Source organism: Rhinichthys klamathensis, unplaced genomic scaffold (genome assembly GCF_029890125.1).
Source record: "Rhinichthys klamathensis goyatoka isolate OS25496 unplaced genomic scaffold, OSU_Roscu_1.1 h1tg000121l_1, whole genome shotgun sequence".
Lineage (NCBI taxonomy): Eukaryota > Metazoa > Chordata > Actinopteri > Cypriniformes > Leuciscidae > Rhinichthys > Rhinichthys klamathensis.
This window is the reverse complement of record NW_026606658.1, coordinates 680301-699431: the sequence shown is the minus strand read 5'-3', so window position 1 is coordinate 699431 and position 19131 is coordinate 680301. Positions and strand designations below refer to the sequence as shown.

At 37.2% G+C, this 19131-nt stretch overlaps 1 protein-coding gene across 1 annotated transcript in view; it reads left to right on the top strand.

The window, feature by feature from the left end:
- Positions 1-19131, top strand: part of snx29 (sorting nexin 29) — a 121952-nt gene that overhangs the window by 4919 nt on the left and 97902 nt on the right. The window contains exons 5-13 of the mRNA XM_056255418.1: positions 719-899; positions 3115-3185; positions 3299-3553; positions 4536-4896; positions 6134-6258; positions 6469-6562; positions 6653-6735; positions 14575-14638; positions 16527-16655. Coding sequence (XP_056111393.1) covers positions 719-899; positions 3115-3185; positions 3299-3553; positions 4536-4896; positions 6134-6258; positions 6469-6562; positions 6653-6735; positions 14575-14638; positions 16527-16655 — 1363 coding nt within the window. The remainder of the gene's footprint in view (positions 1-718; positions 900-3114; positions 3186-3298; positions 3554-4535; positions 4897-6133; positions 6259-6468; positions 6563-6652; positions 6736-14574; positions 14639-16526; positions 16656-19131) is intronic.

Sequence of the window (19131 nt, the reverse complement as noted above, 5' to 3'; positions counted from 1 at the left end):
CATTTTTACAAGCTAACCGTTTTGAATCTAGCTATGGCAAGCAGATAGTTTTGACCACTGGCAGAATAAGTTTTTTTTTATATAATTATTTTGGATTATTTTTAACTTAAAAAAGTTACGGACTGGAGCTTTAATAATGTTTTGAGTTAATAAGTAAGTTAAGTTATTTACATTTATTATTTTGCAAGTAAAATGATCACATCAGAACCCACAATCTCTTAGTTTCCAGCCCAGATCTTTAAACACTAGGCTGCACCACCCTGTATCCCGAGTCCAGACGAGTATGACTACCTCAGCCCTAAGTGACCATTTGTAAACTTTTGAAACATTTAACATTTGAAAACGGCTGAACAACTTCAATGTCAGACTAGAACAATTTTCTTTTGATCCAAACTGAGGCTAAAACCAGCAATGGATAATTCCCCCCCCCAAAAAATGTCCAAAGTAATATGAATACAGAAAGAAAAGTTTCAAATGATCTTCTACTCAGTGTCAAAAAAAAAAATTTCCAGTGAAAACATTTATTTTAATTTTCTTTTCTCTCAACCATGAGGATTTTAAGAATAAGTATCACTGACCTTTTCTTTACCTCCAAAATTCTGATTCACAAAATGACCTCCTTATAGAACTTCTGTGATATTATCTATCTCTATTGTCTATAATGGGGAACTGAGAACATTGCTGTGGCAGTTCAAACAGACTCTCTTGTGTGTTTCAGAGCTGACGTTCTGGTTTTATGTGAAGGAGCACCTCAACCGTCATGAGTTGCAGCGCTTCTACTCTCTGCGGAATATCACATCTGAGCTGGGCCGGGGCCGGGCATGGCTTCGCTGTGCCCTGAACGAACACTCGCTAGAGCGTTATCTACACATGTTGCTGGCAGATAATGCCCGTCTTGGGTAAAGACACCCATGATTCTTGGTTTTGGATGTCTTTTTTTGTTTATTGTCCTTGTTGTTTTTTGTTACATATCAGTTACAAGCCCCGTTTACACCACCAGTGACACGCAGTGACAAAGTGACATGATCCAATTCATTTAAATAGAGAACTGGCTAGTGATGGGAAGTTCGGTAGAATATAATTTAAATGTTACATGTTAATTGCCAAATTCCCCAACGCTTCTACTTTAGCAAATGTTGATCACATTTCGAATAAGAAAAACTATAATGCAGCAAAGGCCAAATGATGAGAAATAGAATTGGTTAATTCATTGCTTAGCAGTCTATTAGTTCTCCTCCCCTCCCGATCCGAGTCGTTCGTTCTATTGTCATGTATGCAGTCTGTAGCGGAAACCGAAATTATTAGTTCACCTTTAGAGTCTCCGCAATTTTGTTGTTTTTTCATTTTACAGCGCCACCAAGTGGCAGTGACCACGTTCTTTTTCACGTAACCACAGACTGAGCCCATACACAGTTGTACCGACTTGGTTAAAATTGTCTCATTCCGTGCAAGAGTTATAGCCAATTTAGTACACCCCGACCTCGCCCACTCTAAATGTCTTTTTTCTGATCACTATTGACAGTCAGATTCCAGAGAATCTTAGGTTTGGGTCAGATCGGGCAAAAAACCTTGGACTAGTATGCAAAAGTAGGTTTTTCAAAAATTTCGTGACCATCAAATCCGAGACATGCGTCCTGTTCTGTTCGAGCCAAGGGTTCCAATGATACAAGACACTTGGGTCTGCAACGGACGGTTTAGGAGTTACTTTTGACCGTCGGGCCGATCAAGGCGAGCCTTGGTGATGTCTTCTAAAGTCATCAGGTCCGAGTCGTTCGACAGCCAACTCTTCATTACCACATTCAATGTTATGGAAAAGAACCATCATGACAGAAATTCACAAATTTATTAATTGTAAGAAATTTGAGACCAGAAATGCATCACTTAACTGTAAGAGTAAAAAAAAAAAACCTAACTATGCGCTTGTTTGTAACCTTACAAACCTCCCTTTACTCTTACAGTTGGGAATTATTAACTAATTTCTGCATCCAATACGGCTGTCACGTCACGTAACAAAAGAACAAATGACTCAGACCCGAAGATTCGGGAGGGTATCTAATCATTTATTTTTCAGGGGCAGACTGCAATGCCTTAACCTATGGGGCTGTCATGTGATGAACGAACGACTCGGACCCGGTGGCTGTGTTCAAAATCGCATACTCTTTTGAGTAGTTACTTATTTTGAATAAGTAATTACTTCATGACCGTTAAAAAAAGCCATGTTCTATATAGTATGAATGTAAACCGGACTTTCCTACATTCGCCATGTTTTCATTATCATGTGACCTACTGTACCAGTGCCAGTTGCGTCACTCACTTCACTGCCATCCACAAATCCTTTTCCATGGCCTCATGGGATAGTAGAGTGTTTATCGTATGCACACTTCAGAATCTTGGGTCATCCGGGTACTTTTTTGCCTACTCTTTTATGAGTACTGTGAATTCGGACATACTTTTTTTGTCACATACACTTTTCGCCTACTATGTAGTAGGGAAGTATGGGATTTCTGATGCAGCCAAAGACTTTCCTGTACAGAACCCATAGGATGTTGCTCATGTGCGGACAACACAAAATGAATGAATCACTCTCTGAGACAACTCGTTGTTCCCGAGTCATATTAAAGATTTGTTCAAATCGTTCATGATCGGCCCATCACTAGAACTGGTGATTTCTGGCGACACGAGCAAAGTGATCGTTGCAAATTAAGAGAGGAGTTGAGTGGAGTGAGTCAGTGGAGCGCATGTTATCCATCAGTCACTACATCCTGTAGTATTTTGTTGGCGACAAGATGGAGAAGTTCATTTTAGCAGTTAACAACTTCCCGGACCTCATCCAGCCGCTGCTCCTGCATAAGACAGTGGTACTCGCCGTGCTCACTCCAAGCCTGAATGGTATCGTGAACCCAGATAGACTGACGCTTTCGACTCTTATAAATAGCTGTGATGACAAAGAGCATTTGCTGTTTCTCGTTCATCTTTAATATTAAGCATTTTATGTACTGATTCCATTTATATTTAGTCTTTTCCCTCCAAAGTCTCTGGCGGTGTGAACGGGGCTTAAGAAATTTTAACTTGTGTGAAAATAAATTAATGTTCATATTTCTCCCTCATATATAGTGCCTTCTATGAAGACTGGGCTTTTGTCCTGGATGAGGAGAGAGCCAGTATGCTTCCCACTATGGCTGCAGGTAATATTACAGTAAGATATTTACCATTTGCTTCTGTTAGTTTGCATAACGTTATAAAGTATAGCTTGGCATCCTTCCTTGTGCAAGTGTCAATTCAGTGTATGTGTCATCAGGGCTCAATTCCATCCTGTTTGCCATCAACATTGACAACACGGACCTAAATGGCCAGGCCCGTGTGGGACCGTCTGTCTCCCACCTGCTTAAGGAGTCCACACAGGGCATGAGCAGTTTGTGGAAAGAGTCTACTCAAGGTGTCAGCACACTTCTGCGGGAAATCGGCACTGCCACTGCGGTGGTTCCTGGTTTCATCCCTCGCTCCGATGCTCCATCAGACCCACTGCCTGTCTTGCCCCGCAGCACTTCTGCAGGTTCTTGAATCACATGCTATATAATAATTACACATGCACTGGCAAAAAAAAAAAAGTGCAAAATTTTTACTTTTGGGGGTACAATAGCTTGTCACTGGGGTTGTAACCTTAAAGAGACAACTTTGTACCTTATCACTACTCTAAGGTACAAATATGCACCCTTAAGGCCACTATATACTCACTGTGAAGTTCTTTTCTGTTTTCACTTGGGGGTCAAAAGAAGTTTGAAATACTTTTTCAGGGGTGTACTGTTGAGTGAATATCCCAACGCCGCCCACGTTGCTGAGAGCGGCATTTAGATGAATATGTAAATATGTGCTGCAAGCTTTTCTATCTAAAACAAAATAAACACAAGAAAGTATCCGATCATAGCGATGTGGATATGTTTGCTGACAAAAATAGTGTCAGTGTGGCTTTCAATTAGAATTACAACCTTAATTTCTACTATAAAGCAGCTCTCCAGTGTGTTCATGTTTTTACTTGCATCTGACCGTGACAGACTGAAGGCGTAAGGAATGAAAGCAGAGCCCCAAAATACGCCTACCTATTATGTAATCGCTACAGACCAATGGAACCAGGTGTTTACCAGCCAGAGTGAAATTTTCCTGATAGTTCGCTTTGGAAAGATGTTTCGAACTCCTAAAACAAATTTCAAATGAACTTCATTTTGGCCTGATTGATCAAAATGGCATCAAACGAGTTCTTCGATTTTGCTTCAAGTTTATCGGGAGTATCTGTAAGTTACGACTATGACTTGCTTTTCGGTGTAAAGGTACAGTAAAGATGTCCCTTTATGGGTACTACCCCACTGACATGCTGTTGTATCCTTAAAGATATGATTTGTGCTCTTTTTTTTTGTGAGAGTGTGTTTTATTTCCTGTTCTTCTACTAATGAATATTATTGTGATGTATTCAATTGATGATTGAGATTCAGTTGCCATTGTTTAGTTACCCTTATATTATTGATTTAATTGCATTTTAGATTCCGGTTTAAGAAAAGAGCGTAGACGTAAAAAGAAGATCACAAACATAATCTCGTTTGACGATGACTTGGACGTGGGTGCGGAAGATGAGGACGAGGCTGTTGAGGACGTTGTGAAGAGTCTCAGAAAGAGTACGATGGGTCATATGAGTTCTGAGGAGGCTGTGGACCCTCCGGATTCTACCTCTCCCATTCATAATGGCCTGACTGAGCCTGGGATTGTGAGATGGGGCGAAACGCCCACAGAGAATGGAGTGCTGCCCGATACCAAGAGCATTGACAATGAGGAGGAGGAAGATGATGACATTTATGGAAAGAGCAGGCAGGAGCCCCCACAAGAGGATCATGGGAATGGGGAGCGGTGAGTTTACTTAAAAGCTGTTCCCGAAATCGCCCCTTATACCAATAGATTGGGCACTATTTGAGGGGACAGCCATTTGTAGTGGTGTCTGAAACCATAGTGGACATTGAGTGCACTCATTCAATCTGATAATGCACCGCAATAACGGGTGTACAGCTGATGTACACTCAACGGCCAGAGAATACCCATAATGCACTGTGAGGGTCGTGCCGAATAAATTCCCGGGTCTCGCCAGAAGATGGCGCCCGCAGCTGAATTATTCATCCACCCATTTTCCAAACCGCTGGTCCAATGTGGGTACAGCGTAATATCATACAGTTATAATTTCCTTTTTAATTGATCATTAAATTGTTTAATTAAGGTTTATACATGCTAGTTTCCATGACACAATTCAAGAAAAATCTTTTCATTACTACTGGAGCTGCCAGTTTGCTACATTTCAAATGATTATTAAACGGCAAGCACAAACTATGCACATTCAGTGTCCGAATTCGCTCACTCATTTCATTCAATACTTCAAGTGGACTATATTAGTGGAGTAATGTAGGGAATAGTGAATGAGGGTATAGGGGGCGATTTCGAACAGCTAAAGTCTTGCTTTCAAAAGTCAAAAGTAAGTCTCGAGTCTTTGCATTCAAGTCCCAAGTCAAGTCCCGAGTCAAGACAGGCAAGTCCAAGTCAAGTTGCAAGTCCTCGAGGTTTCAAGTCTTAAACAAGTAATTTGTGCTTTTTGCATAAATTTTTGTTTCAGTGTTAATTACTATAGTAAATGAAATGTATATAATTTACATCAGGAAGGCTTTTAAAATGTTCATGACTTTGCAGTTCAATTTAATATTTTTTGCGATAAAATTTTCACTAAGGGCACCCATCTATCTCAGTTCAATTTAGGGATTGTTTTTACGTGTGACAAAATAAGGAAAAGGCAGTAAAAAATTTTTTTTTTAATGGAAACCCAGTAACTAAGGCAAAATCATTTAATAGAAATAACTGCTACACATTTTGTATGTTTGTGAGAGAGAATGTGTCTGAGTGTATTCTAAGCCATTATTTAGAACCTAAAGTAAATCTTAGAAAAAACATCTGTGAGAAACACAGATGCATAAGAAATAACTGCTACTATACCACATTTTACAAATGAGAGAGGAAACATTTTTCATTTGGTTTGATAAATAACATATAAGGTGATATCAAATCATTTTCGTAAGGTTTGATTATAACATTCTGCTCTGCATAGGTTGGTTGTGGGGAGTTTATCCAGTGTTTCTACATGGAGTCCAAGGCAAATCATCGCAGATAATGACAATGACAACTCGCACATTCTCATACCTCTGGCCTCCAGCGAGCCCTATACACAACAAGGTCAGACCCACATCCTGTCAGACACTGTGCTCATTCAGGGACATCTTGCTGTGTTTTCATGTTTGAGTCCACATAGATGTGGCTGGCATTTTTATGTCTTCTGATTGTTCAAATGGATGAGTTTAACTTAAATGTAGCACTAATTAATTGAGTGTGTAATGTGTGAGTACAATATTGGCATAGAGAAATGTGCTATTTTTGTACTTTCAGCTGGTAGTTCAGTTGAAAATGTCGAATTTCATGGACCGAAGGAGAGCTCAAGCCCACCAACTGACAGTGAAAAACAAAGCCAACTCCAATTTAGGTATCTGATACAAAAGAACACTTTTTTTTTTTTTAAATGAGATTTTCTTTGAAGACTAATGCTTATTGTCTGTGTTATTGGCTGTCTTAGCATGGAGCCCGACTCACCAGCGCAGATTTCTCCCGTGACCAGTGTTCTGCCGACCCCTGGCCTTCCAGAGTCCATGACCATTGGTGAGTCGACCTAAGATATCATTGTCCAGAGATTTGATCTTTATTTTTTTTTATTTTTTTTTGAAAGTTACAACTGTACTGAAACATGGTTTATACTAATTTAAAGGGATCGTTCACCCTAAAATAATCGTCATTTGTACTCATTTATTGACCTAATTTCAAACCTCTATGCTGTTGAAGAATTGAATAATCTTATCTTCACACAGCTCTTTTCAATAAAACCATCAAGCTCCAAAAAAAGAGAGAACATTTACACTACTGTTTCAAAGTTTGGGGTCAGTAAGATAAAATAAAAAAAAGAAATGAATACTTTATTCAGCAAAAAAGCAATAAATTGATCAAAAGTGACATTATAGACTTTTACATTGTTACAAAAGGTTACCATTTCATGAAAAAAAGTATCATGGTTCCACAAAAATGTTAACATGGACAACTGTTTTTAATGTTGATAATAAGAAAAGTTTCTTTAGCTAAATCAGCATATTAAAATGGTTTCTGAAGGTTCATGTTTAAACTCAATCACAGGAAGAAATAATTTTAAAATGCTTTAAAAAAGAGGTTATTTTAAATTGTAATAATATTTCACAGCATTACTGTTTAAATAAGTGCAGCCTTGGTGAGCATAATCGACTTCTTTAAAAAGCATTAAAAAAATCTTAGTGACCCCCAAATTTTGAATGGTAGTTGAATGGTGTCGTGTGCCTCGTCCTATGTCTTCTGAAGCCATACGACTGCTTTGTTACCTGTGGTCACTATGAACTTTGTTGTATGAATGGATGAAGATTCTTCAAAAATTATCTTTTTGTTTCTACAACAGACTGTTTTGGAACAACATGAAGGTCAATAAGTAATGATTATTAATATTTTAAATATCTGTAATGACAGAACATTAATTTTTGAGTGAACTGTTTCTTTAACTATACGTTTTGCATATTTTTGCATACTACATCTAAACAAAGGATGTAGGCCTTTGAGGATTTGTGCTGTGGACAGATGGCATCATTGAGGTAATTTGCCTTGACTACAGCTCTGTTGTCTAGTGGTTTGGTGCAGATGTGAGACCGTTTTAATCATTTAATTTTAATCAATCGTTTAAATATTGGCCATATGACTTTGCCTTTGAAAAGACGACTTTGAAACTGTAAATTATGATGGTAATCTATCACTTTACCGTCTTTGTGCTGTGGAGACATGCTACACTTGTAAGCACATTATTCTGGACTTCTATGGGATTAAATGGGATTTCTATTCTTTTGATTCATCCCCTGCATACTTCCTCTTTCCAGATGAGGGCAATGTTGGTTCAGTGTGAAACACTCATGTTGTCTCTCTCTCTCTCTCTCTCTCTCTCTCTCTCTCTCTCTCTCTCTCTCTCTCTCTCTCTCTCTCTCTCTCTCTCTCTCTCTCTCTCTCTCTCTCTCTCTCTCTCTCTCTCTCTCTCTCTCTCTCTCTCTCTCTCTCTCTCTCTCTCTCTCTCTCTCTCTCTCTCTCTCTCTCTCTCTCTCTCTCTCTCTCTCTCTCTCTCTGTCTCTCTCTCTCTTTTGTCTGGACAAAACACAACTTTGAGATGGGGCTGGAGGTGACTGATCCAGTTTTACTTCAGCTTTCAAAAATAAAAAGGAGAAAAGATGAAAGCAAGAAAATATTCCATGCAGAGTGCCAGAATCTGCTTGTGCTCCTCTCAGACATGAGTAAAATTCAATTTCAGATCAAACATGGCTTTCTCAGTATGCCTTAATAACCTATTAAATCCTATTTGATTATGGATACAACGAACATTACCTTCAAGGCTTGAAAATGCTGTTTTCTCCTTATTTTTTTTTCATCAGCTATATTGTAGACAGCTTTTTCACCTGGATCCATCATATTCATTTGCCTTTTGTTAACATCGTAGTTTGCTTATATGCAAAAAACAGCTATAAGACATTCTTAAAGGGATACTCCATTTAAAAATTAAAAAATTAAATATTCATTGTCATTTACTCACAATTATGTCATTACTGTCTTCTGTGAAAAATAAAAGACAATATTTAGTGAACCAAAACTGTTTGGTTACCATTATAACAAGTTTTACGACATTGGCAAGATTGTCTTAAATGATAGCAATATCTATTTGTTCAACCAATGGCAGACGAGGGTTCTGATCGCGAAAACCTTTTTGTACAGTATGTTGCATCCGCTGATGCGAATGAGAAAAGATGGCGCCTGTGGATGGTCTGCCGTCTGTCGCGCCTCCTCTCCCTCTTTTCGCTCTTTCTACTGTTTCTTTTGATTCCAAATTGTTGTGCACTTTTGATGTATGATCATCAAACGTTGCTGGATATTCTAACCTCTGTTCTTGCTGCCAGAAAGGCCGACGCAAAACATTTCAGTGGCAAATCTCTGAGACACGCTTAGTAAGCTTGTAGAAAAAGAGGGAACAGTTGTGGGATTAGTCTTCTGGGAACAGTTGTAATTAATACTATGAACAAACCTATCTTACGTGGCTTACGAGTGAGTGGGAAAGGAATATTTTATTTATGTATTTTCAGCCAATCACAATCATGAATATTTCTATTCTTGTCTATTTAGTCCAAGTCTATTTAAGCCCATTCCTGATGTAATACCAGTTGTAGCATTTTTATGAACAGTATTTTTTTTTTTTTTTTGCTGTTTATCATATGTCTTATAAGTAACAACTAAAATAACCTTCCCATTTTAAAGGTACACTGTTACTTTTTTGTTCAAAATTACCACAATGAGTCAATACATTTTTAACATGTTTTTGTCTTACTATGGCAAGGCTATTATAAGTGTTTATATTTTAGACCTGTCAGGATGGTTCTTGCAGGAAATTGCATATATACACTCACCTAAAGGATTATTAGGAACACCTGTTCAATTTCCCATTAATGCAATTATCTAATCAACCAATCACATGGCAGTTGCTTCAATGCATTTAGGGGTGTGGTCCTGGTCAAGACGATCTCCTGAACTCCAAACTGAATGTCAGAATGGGAAGAAAGAGCGTGTTTTGAGCGTGGCATGGTTGTTGGTGCCAGACGGCCAGTCTGAGTATTTCACAATCTGCTCAGTTACTGGGATTTTCACATACAACCATTTCTAGGGTTTACAAAGAATGGTGTGAAAAGGGAAAAACATCCAGTATGCGGCAGTCCTGTGGGCGAAAATGCCTTGTTGATGCTAGAGGTCAGAGGAGAATGGGCCGACTGATTCAAGCTGATAGAAGAGCAACTTTGACTGAAATAACCACTCGTTACAACCGAGGTATGCAGCAAAGCATTTGTGAAGCCACAACACGCACAACCTTGAGGCGGATGGGCTACAACAGCAGAAGACCCCACCGGGTACCACTCATCTCCACTACAAATAGGAAAAAGAGGCTGCAATTTGCAAGAGCTCACCAAAATTGGACAGTTGAAGACTGGAAAAATGTTGCCTGGTCTGATGAGTCTCGATTTCTGTTGAGACATTCAGATGGTAGAGTCAGAATTTGGCGTAAACAGAATGAGAACATGGATCCATCATGCCTTGTTACCACTGTGCAGGCTGGTGGTGGTGGTGTAATGGTGTGGGGGATGTTTTCTTGGCACACTTTAGGCCTCTTAGTGCCAATTGGGCATCGTTTAAATGCCAAGGCCTACCTGAGCATTGTTTCTGACCATGTCCATCCCTTTATGGCCACCATGTACCCATCCTCTGATGGCTAATTCCAGCAGGATAATGCACCATGTCACAAAGCTTGAATCATTTCAAATTGGTTTATTGAACATAACAATGAGTTCACTGTACTAAAATGGCCCCCACAGTTACCAGATCTCAACCCAATAGAGCATCTTTGGGATGTTGTGGAACGGGAGCTTCGTGCCCTGGATGTGCATCCCACAAATCTTCATCAACTGCAAGATGCTATTCTATCAATATGGGCCAACATTTCTAAAGAATGCTTTCAGCACCTTGTTGAATCAATGCCACGTAGAATTAAGGCAGTTCTGAAGGCGAAAGGGGGTCAAACACAGTATTAGTATGGTGTTCCTAATAAAGGTATTTTATTGAATGAATAAATTGCCATGTGTAGCTCTCTAACAGATAATGCACTGATAATGCATTGTAATGCATTATCTGTTGTGAAGGGTCATATTCATCCGCACTGTCACTCGGAGCCAAAGCACAACCAAAACAATGTTCTTCTGCAAAATACATGCAGTTTTATTTTTTTACTGTTAGAAAAGCCAAAAGTTACAAACCTTTTAACTTTTTTGGTTTTGTTTAAAGTATCATGTTGTGAGATCAGTATAGTGTATCGAACCAATTGTAACACCCCTACATGTAACACAAAACTTCAGGTTCAATCCCAAGTAGGGGTGACCCCAATGCGCTTTTTGAGCAGACTCTTAATCTCAGGTTTCTCCAGAGGGAATCTCCATGCAGATAATACAGCGTAAATAGCCTTTGATGAAAAGCCTATGTGCTAAATGTGAACCGATGCCAGGTGTCTCAGACTGCTGTCTGTGAACCTTATTTTCTGGGAAGCAAGTCAAAGCTTTGCCTCCTGTACTTGCTCCTGCCTGCTTCCTCTCAGGATTACAAACATACTTGGACCGCCTCACCCTGGTGTGTTTCTCCTCCTCCAGATGAGGGGCTATGGGAGCGGGAGCGGGAGCGGGCTCATCCGCAAGAATTCTCCTCCAGATCCCTCTCCAACACACACACACACACACACACACACTTCTGCGGTCCAGTGTAGCATAACTGTGACAACCACGTAGTGCATTGTGCATTTAAAATCCTTTGTGTGGGTGAAAACAGCCCTAAACAGTTTGTTTGATTTGTTCTGTTAAATATAGTGCTATGTATATAATTGGTATATAATACATTTGGAACAGTCCAGTAAGCACACAGGACTAGGCAGTTATACTAACAGTCTTTATTGGAAAACACCAATCATTCTTATCGGTCAGTTCTGGCATTGAGTGGAATGGATAGGTCATACATGGATTATTAGCAATATTTTGCTGATGTTCTTTGGGAATATCATGAATTTCATGATAATGTTAAAAGTTTAGCTCATATAGACGGTAAGCCAATTTCACTCCCCTTGAAAAGCAGCTGATAGTTTGCTGCTTTCAAATGCTCCCGTGAATATTTTTATGATCATTCTGTGAAGAGCGGCAAATATTTCTATTTCTATTTTTTGCAGCATTGAGCATTGTAGCCAATCACAGACATGTCTGTTAAGTGCATTAACATAATGATAAATCAGACGTGTTTGTTATTCAGAATCCCCTCAATGCTGCTCAAAACGCCTGAGTTTTTGTTTAAAGTGAGGTCGTAGAATGAGTGCTCATTAATCCTTTCATTACAACCAACAAAGTGTAAAGATTATGCAAATATGAGATTGATTATGCAGCGTAGACAGGTTTTTGTTTAAAAGGGGAGCATCAGTGTGGAACTCCGTGAGATTGCGCTGAACTGAAGTGATTGACAACTTCAGTGATTATGGAGGGAGTGCTCTTTGCTCACTTTCGGTATATAACAATTTAAAGAAAAGTTTTATTTTTAGGGCTGCTAACTGCATGCTGCAATTTTTTGGGAGTGACAAACGTATTTAAGTGCAGAACTGAATCTGAAAGTGCTGTGATTGACAGTGAAAACCATAGAAACAAAGTCCTTTGTTCTTCATTTTATTACTAACTTTTCACTTGACCTTTTTAATGTTTACTTAACTGAAAATTATTTGAGGGAAACATGCTGTTTTTGAGGTTTATTTACTTATTAGCATTAATAATGAACTAATTAAATTGTATATTTTTAATTTTTAAATAGTTTCAATAGTTTTTGTTATGGTACAGAAATTGGTACAGAGAACCGTCAAATTTTACTTGCATTGGTGCCGACTAGGGGTTGGTGATATGACCATATTCACGGTAACATGGTGAATAAAACGTGAAAGAGAACTGAATTCGCGATCGCATCCTGAGAGACGTGCTTTTTCCCTGTGTGTCAGTCAGCCCGTGCTGCGCATTGAGTTTCACTGCTTATTGTGCTTAATAACACTTTTTAACACCGAGCGCATCATAAATTCGCGATCACCTTCTGAGCGAGGCAGCTTTCTGTGTGCGCCAGTCTGCATGAGCACCGCACCGAGTTCTTTTTCAGGATATTGTGATTATAACTCTTTTTATATTGCACTTACGGTATAGTTCTTTTTTTAACATCAAGCATGGCCCGCTCTTTATATCGTCATTCATGCATTTCATCACTCTGAAGTGTCAATAGTGCTATATTTTTACACACCATGATATAGCAAAATCTCTAACGATAGACTTATATCATGGTAATGATGTATATCGTCAAACAGCCAAGTATGCGCGTAATGCTAATGTTCAATAATAAAGAAGTTGAGGACGCCATCTCCTCATTCAATAAAGTTCTGTGGCTCCAGTGAGAAATGATCATTTCACTAAGGAGTGGGGTCCCTTATTCACCTCTTGAGATCTTTTTGTTACAGTTTTGAGTATTCATTTACATAATACTTTATGAGTACATTTGTATGATTTTTAAAAACTATTATTTTGGAGTTTGTCTCAGTTCAGGTTTTATTACTGAATTGATGTGTTTTTTTGCCTTTTGGGTTTGTTTGTTCCTCAAGGGGTTGTTAAATGTTTTTGTTGAGAGGTGTAATTGCTAATTTTCAAGAGTTGCTTTTTGCCTCAGGATCGTTTCTTTAATTTACTTTTTCATTTGGGAATATATTTAGCATTCCTACCCTTGTATGTTTTTCAAAAAAAAATTTTTTATGTGTAAAAATCACATCCCAACAACTCAAGTCCTGAGTGTATCACTTTGCCAGCTTTACTATATACAAACCACACAGAAAAATGACTAAAAAACAAGTGTAGTCCTTTTCTTGAAACCATTTTCTGGAAATAGTTTTTTAAAGGGACATTGCACACAAGTTTACTGAAGCTCTTTCTGATTACGCCTATGGCTGCCAAATGGATCTCTGGTGGTCTGATAAGCTTTTTCTCTTAGAGACGCAATAATTGAGCTACATCGCTGTACCAATGTTGTTGCTACTAAAAAATAAAATAAAATAAAAAAGTAACAAAGACATCTTTGACTTTCTTTTGCTGAGAGTACTTTAAACTTGTTAAATGTGGATCAGGCTAGCCAGGTTTATATAGATGGCTCCGTCCAAGCCTACGGTTCCTCTGAGATTCATTAAATGATAATGGACTGATAGGAGTGTTCAGACTTTGTCTTTTGGAGCCGTGTTGTTGGGGTTATCTAGGTTACCCAGTGCCAGGTTATCCAGCTTTGAGAGTGCAGCGACAACAAAGACTCTCTCTCTCTGTCCTCTTTACTCTCCATGAAAGTCTGGATTTAGACTATACCAAGTGCTGCCGTTTTTTACTAGTGTTTTGAAGTGCTGTAATAATGCTTCCCAGTCAGAGCTTTATGTTTCACTCGGATTATTCACAGACTAATGTGTTTTGAGACAGAATCTGCAGAGGCTCCCCTTACGGCTGTGTTATAAATGCCTTACCCTTTCACGTCACCTTCATTTTAAAGAAATTAATGTCTGGCTGATATTTTAAGCCTCACATAGTTCTCTTTATTAGTTCTGTGGTGCTATACAAATGAAAATGTCAGTGGTATAAAACAGTAACCCTTATTGAAAGAATGAAGACTGGTGTGGGACATTAAATCCCTCTGAGATATTGAGTCTTATTGTTCAGAAGTCATGTTTTTTTCTGAGTTGGGTGAGGACAAAAGCCATTGTTCATTTTGAGTAGGTTTTGATACCTTTATAACATTGTTTTTCTCCATCCTTAGCTGAACTGCGGCAAGCCATTGTGGCCATGATGAACAGGAAAGATGAACTCACTGAGCAGAACACGTAAGAATTTCTTTACCGTTTTCACTGATTGCACCTTTTGCTCATTCATGAAACATGAACAGATTTGTCTAGAAATCTGTTCTTAAAACTATTCTTTTGGGTGAGAACGTTTTTTAGCAATTTTCAGAAATGTGTTCTGCTTGTGTTTCATGGATGTATTTTCTTTAAAATTGTGATTTTAGCCGGTCACACCATGATACTGACTTTCATTAAAATGATACAATATCTTATTTTTTATATATAATCTGTAGAATTAACATATAATAATAATAATAATAATAATTGACATATCAGTAATACTTTACAATAAGGTTTCGTTTGTTAACATTAGTTAACATGAACTAATGATAAACAATACTTATACAGCATTTATCTTTATTTCTACATTTACTGACACATTATTAAAGTCAAAAGTCGTATCTGTTAACATTAGTTAATGCACTGTGAACTAACATGAACAAACAGTGAACAATTGGTTAATATATGCTGTAAAAATACACTACCGTTCAAAAGTTTAGGGGTCGGTACGATTGTAAATACTTTTAAAAGAATTCTCTTCTGCTAACCATGGCTGCGCTTATTTGATTAAAAATACAACAAAAATCAGTTATAGTATTAAATATTATTCCAGTGTAAATCAGCTGTTTTCTGTGTGAATATATAGTAAAGTGTAATTTATTCCTATGATCAAAGCTGAATTTTCAGCATCACCAGTGTCAGTGTCTTCAGTGTCAAATGATCCTTCACAAATCAGTATAATATGAGGATTTGATGCTCAAGAAACATTTATTATTATTATCAATGTTGAAACAGTTGTTGGTCTGTCAGTTGTACAGTTTTTTTTTTTAGGATTCTTTTATGAATAGGAAGTTCAAAAGACTTTTGTAACATTATAAATGTCTTTACTGTCACTTTCGATCAAATTAATTATTCCTTGATAAATAAAAGTATTGATTTCTTTCCTCCAAAAAATAAAAATAAAATTCTCACTGACCCCAAACTTTTGAACGGTAGTGTATATATATATATTCAGTTAGTTCATGTTAAATAATGATGTTAACAAATGAGACCTTATTGTAAAGTGTTACTCATATGGTAATTTAAGTTTGTTTAATTGTTAAATTTAAGTTTATTAGTTAGTTAAGTAGTTGATTTTAATATTTTTATGTGATGTGTATTGTAAAGTAACAATCAAATACAGTACTGTTCAAATGGGGTCAACTTCTTTGAAAAGTAATAAAAAAATTTTTTAAGCAAGGATGGATTGACTTGATCAAAAATGACTGAAATCTTTTGTAACATTATACATTTATTTACTATATTAAAACAATTGCTGTTCTTTTAAGCATTCTATTCATCAAAGAATCCTGAAAAAATGCACCACAGTGTCCACAAAAAACATTAAGCAGCACAACTGTTTTCAGCATTGATAATAATAATGTTTCTTGAGCACCAAATCAGCATGATTTCTAAAGAATCATGTGACACTGAAGTATTGTTTGTAAAATTTGTAATAATAGTGTCATAAGATTTAAACGGTAGTGTATATAAGTGTTTTTAACTAGATTTAGCATTGGTTACAGTATTGCACAAATTGCAAACTGCATTTAAAATAAATAGAAAACAACTCACTATTACCTAAATATATATTATTGAGATTGGGGAGATTTAAGTGTCTCCTCTCACTGACCCCTTGTTAAAAAATTACTTGAGTTTCAGTGAGTATAAGGCCTTGTTTTGTACCCCATTTGTGAAATGTGCCATGATGTGCACAGTCAATAATGTGCAGCTGGGTAATTATCCTGTGCACTGGTAGTCATTAAACACAGCTAAGAAAAAGTGGGTCAGATGTGTGTGTCTCTTAATGATGTTAAACTCTTTGGCACAGGTCTCTGCGCAGTCTCCTGGATGGAGAGATGGAGCACTCTGCTGGGCTCAGGCAGGAGGTGGACAGCCTGAAGAAGAAACTGGCTGAGCTAGAGGAGAGACATGCGGCCAAAGTCCATGCTCTCATGAGGTAATTTCACTAGAGGCTAACCGAAACAAGGTCTCACATAGGCAGGATATCAGCCTAAATTCTAGTCTTGCCAAACACCAGACAGAAAGCAGCTATCTGACCTACATGTGAAGCACATGGTTGCTTTTTTTCCCCTTTAGTTTAGGTTTGAGAAAATCTGAAATTGGTGATTCCACAGTGATAGTAATAGACTGTAGCTACAAATAACTGTTCAGTAGTCTATGCAAATGTTGCACAACAATATCAAAGAAGTAATTGAAAAATGTGTGTTCATTTCGTGGCCAGATTATAATTTATTTCATGGACAGGTTTTTCATCTCTCTACCTTGGTACTTGCAACAAAAAAATATTACATTTGTTGGCACAAACTTCACAGCCTTGAGCTTTGAGGTTGCCAAACAACAGTATTTGTGGATATAAATGACTTTATCTGCATTTTTGTATGTACAATTCCTGCTGAATTCCCAGAGATGTACCATCATCTTGAAGAGAGATCCACCAGTCAGAGAAGTTTCAAGTGAAAAATGGAATCGCAGCCTGCGGAGTTTGTGTGTGTTGTGGAGACTAGCTAGAGGATAACATTAGCTGGCTAATGTTAGTATTAATTAACATGAAATGTTGTAGTGTTAGAGCATAATTGGCTGTGTTTTCAGAAAATACATTAAAACGATTAAAAACACTTCCTGGTAGGGCTGCACGATTCTTGCTAAAATGTGAATCACGATTTTTCTCCATGGGAATTGAGATCACGATTCTCTTACACGATTCTCATTTTTTCATCCAAAATGTATTGCACTCAAGTACAAAAAAACAACAACAACAAAAAAACACATGACATACAGTATAATAAAGTGCAGTAACAAAAAAAATTCTAAATTGTTTAAGCTGGTGTTTTGGGGTTGTGCTAGCCTATGTAGCTGTCTGTGTATTACATGAACTAAAAGAAAGTGTAGGCTATTTATAATATTTTCTGGCTAGTTTACTTTAGCTTTTTTTATAATACACCATACTTTCACCCAAACTGAATAATTGAAAACAAGTTTAAATGGGTAGCCTAAAACTTCTATTAATATTTTCGAGTCTTCATTTTCTTTTTTTGCCTACTTCAGTTCTTGTTAAAACTGACTAGACATGCTTATTCTGTGTGAAATTACTTTTTGTGTGAAATCATATTTATTTTGTCCATCAAAAGTGTGCTTTCACTTTAATTGAGCGTGAGCAGTGCAGCAAAGTGCCAAAACCCGCGTTTCACTGCTGCTCACGTGCTGCTCCTGCTCCCGGTGTGAATACGATTAACATGCAAGCCCAAAAAAATATGCGCTGCTCACGTGCATCAACTTTAATTTAGACATTCCCTGATGAAACCGCCGTATGATTGATTGGTGAATTAATAGTGTTTTGTTATTGTGTGAGTGTGACCAATATAACGCGTGAATGCAGCATGATCTGAATGCAGGGAAATACACGGAAGTGAATCGCCATCATTAAGAAATGAGATCGCATTTATGTTTGAATCGAGATCGTGATTTTTTTTTTTTCGATTAATCGTGCAGCCTTACTTCCTGGGATATGGGATATTCTAATACACTACCATTCAAAAGTTTGGGTTTAAGATTTTTTTTGAAAAAGGTCTCTTATGCACATCGAGGCTGCATTTATTTTATAAAAAATACAGTAAAAACAGTAATATTATGAAATGTTATTACAATTTAAAATAATAACTGTTTTCTATTTTAATAGATTTAATTTATTTATTTATTCCTGTGATGGCAAAGCTAAATTTTCAGCATCATTACTCCAGTCTTCAGTGTCACGTGATCCTTTAGAAATCATTCTAATATGCTGATTTGCTGCTCAGGAATCATTTCTTATTATTATCAATGTTGAAAACAGTTGACTACTATTAATGTTTGAAACCGTGATTTTTTTTTTTCTGAATATGATCAATTTAATTCACCTTTATTGAATAAAATGACAAATTTCTTAAAAAATAAATATAAATTATAAATGACCCCCAACTTTTGAACAGTAATGTAAATTATTTGTAGTCCTTGAGTTGTTCTTTTATAATCATTAAGTCTTTACCTTTTTGAAAATTTTCAAATACTTTCTTCATTGCCAAATCAAATGTGGTGATTAATCTTGTGGAATGATTATTATTATTATTTTTTTAAAGTTTAAGGCTTAGAAATCATTATTGAAGAAATTTCTTAAACGTCTATGGAGAAAATCAATTAGAAAAATACATAAAAGGTCTGCTGCTGAGACTAACCAAAGAATGACGCAAGTTAAAATTGTTACAGTTATCCTCAAAGTCATCAGAAACCTTCAAGTGTTGTATTAATTCACTCCAAGGATGAGCAACATCAAATTGATTACCACTGCTTCAGTAAAGCATGCTTTTCTAACCAAAGTCTTTCCCATATCTTCCTGTCTCTGAGTCTTGCAAACTGAAAAGTTGAGAGTCCAGTCTGTT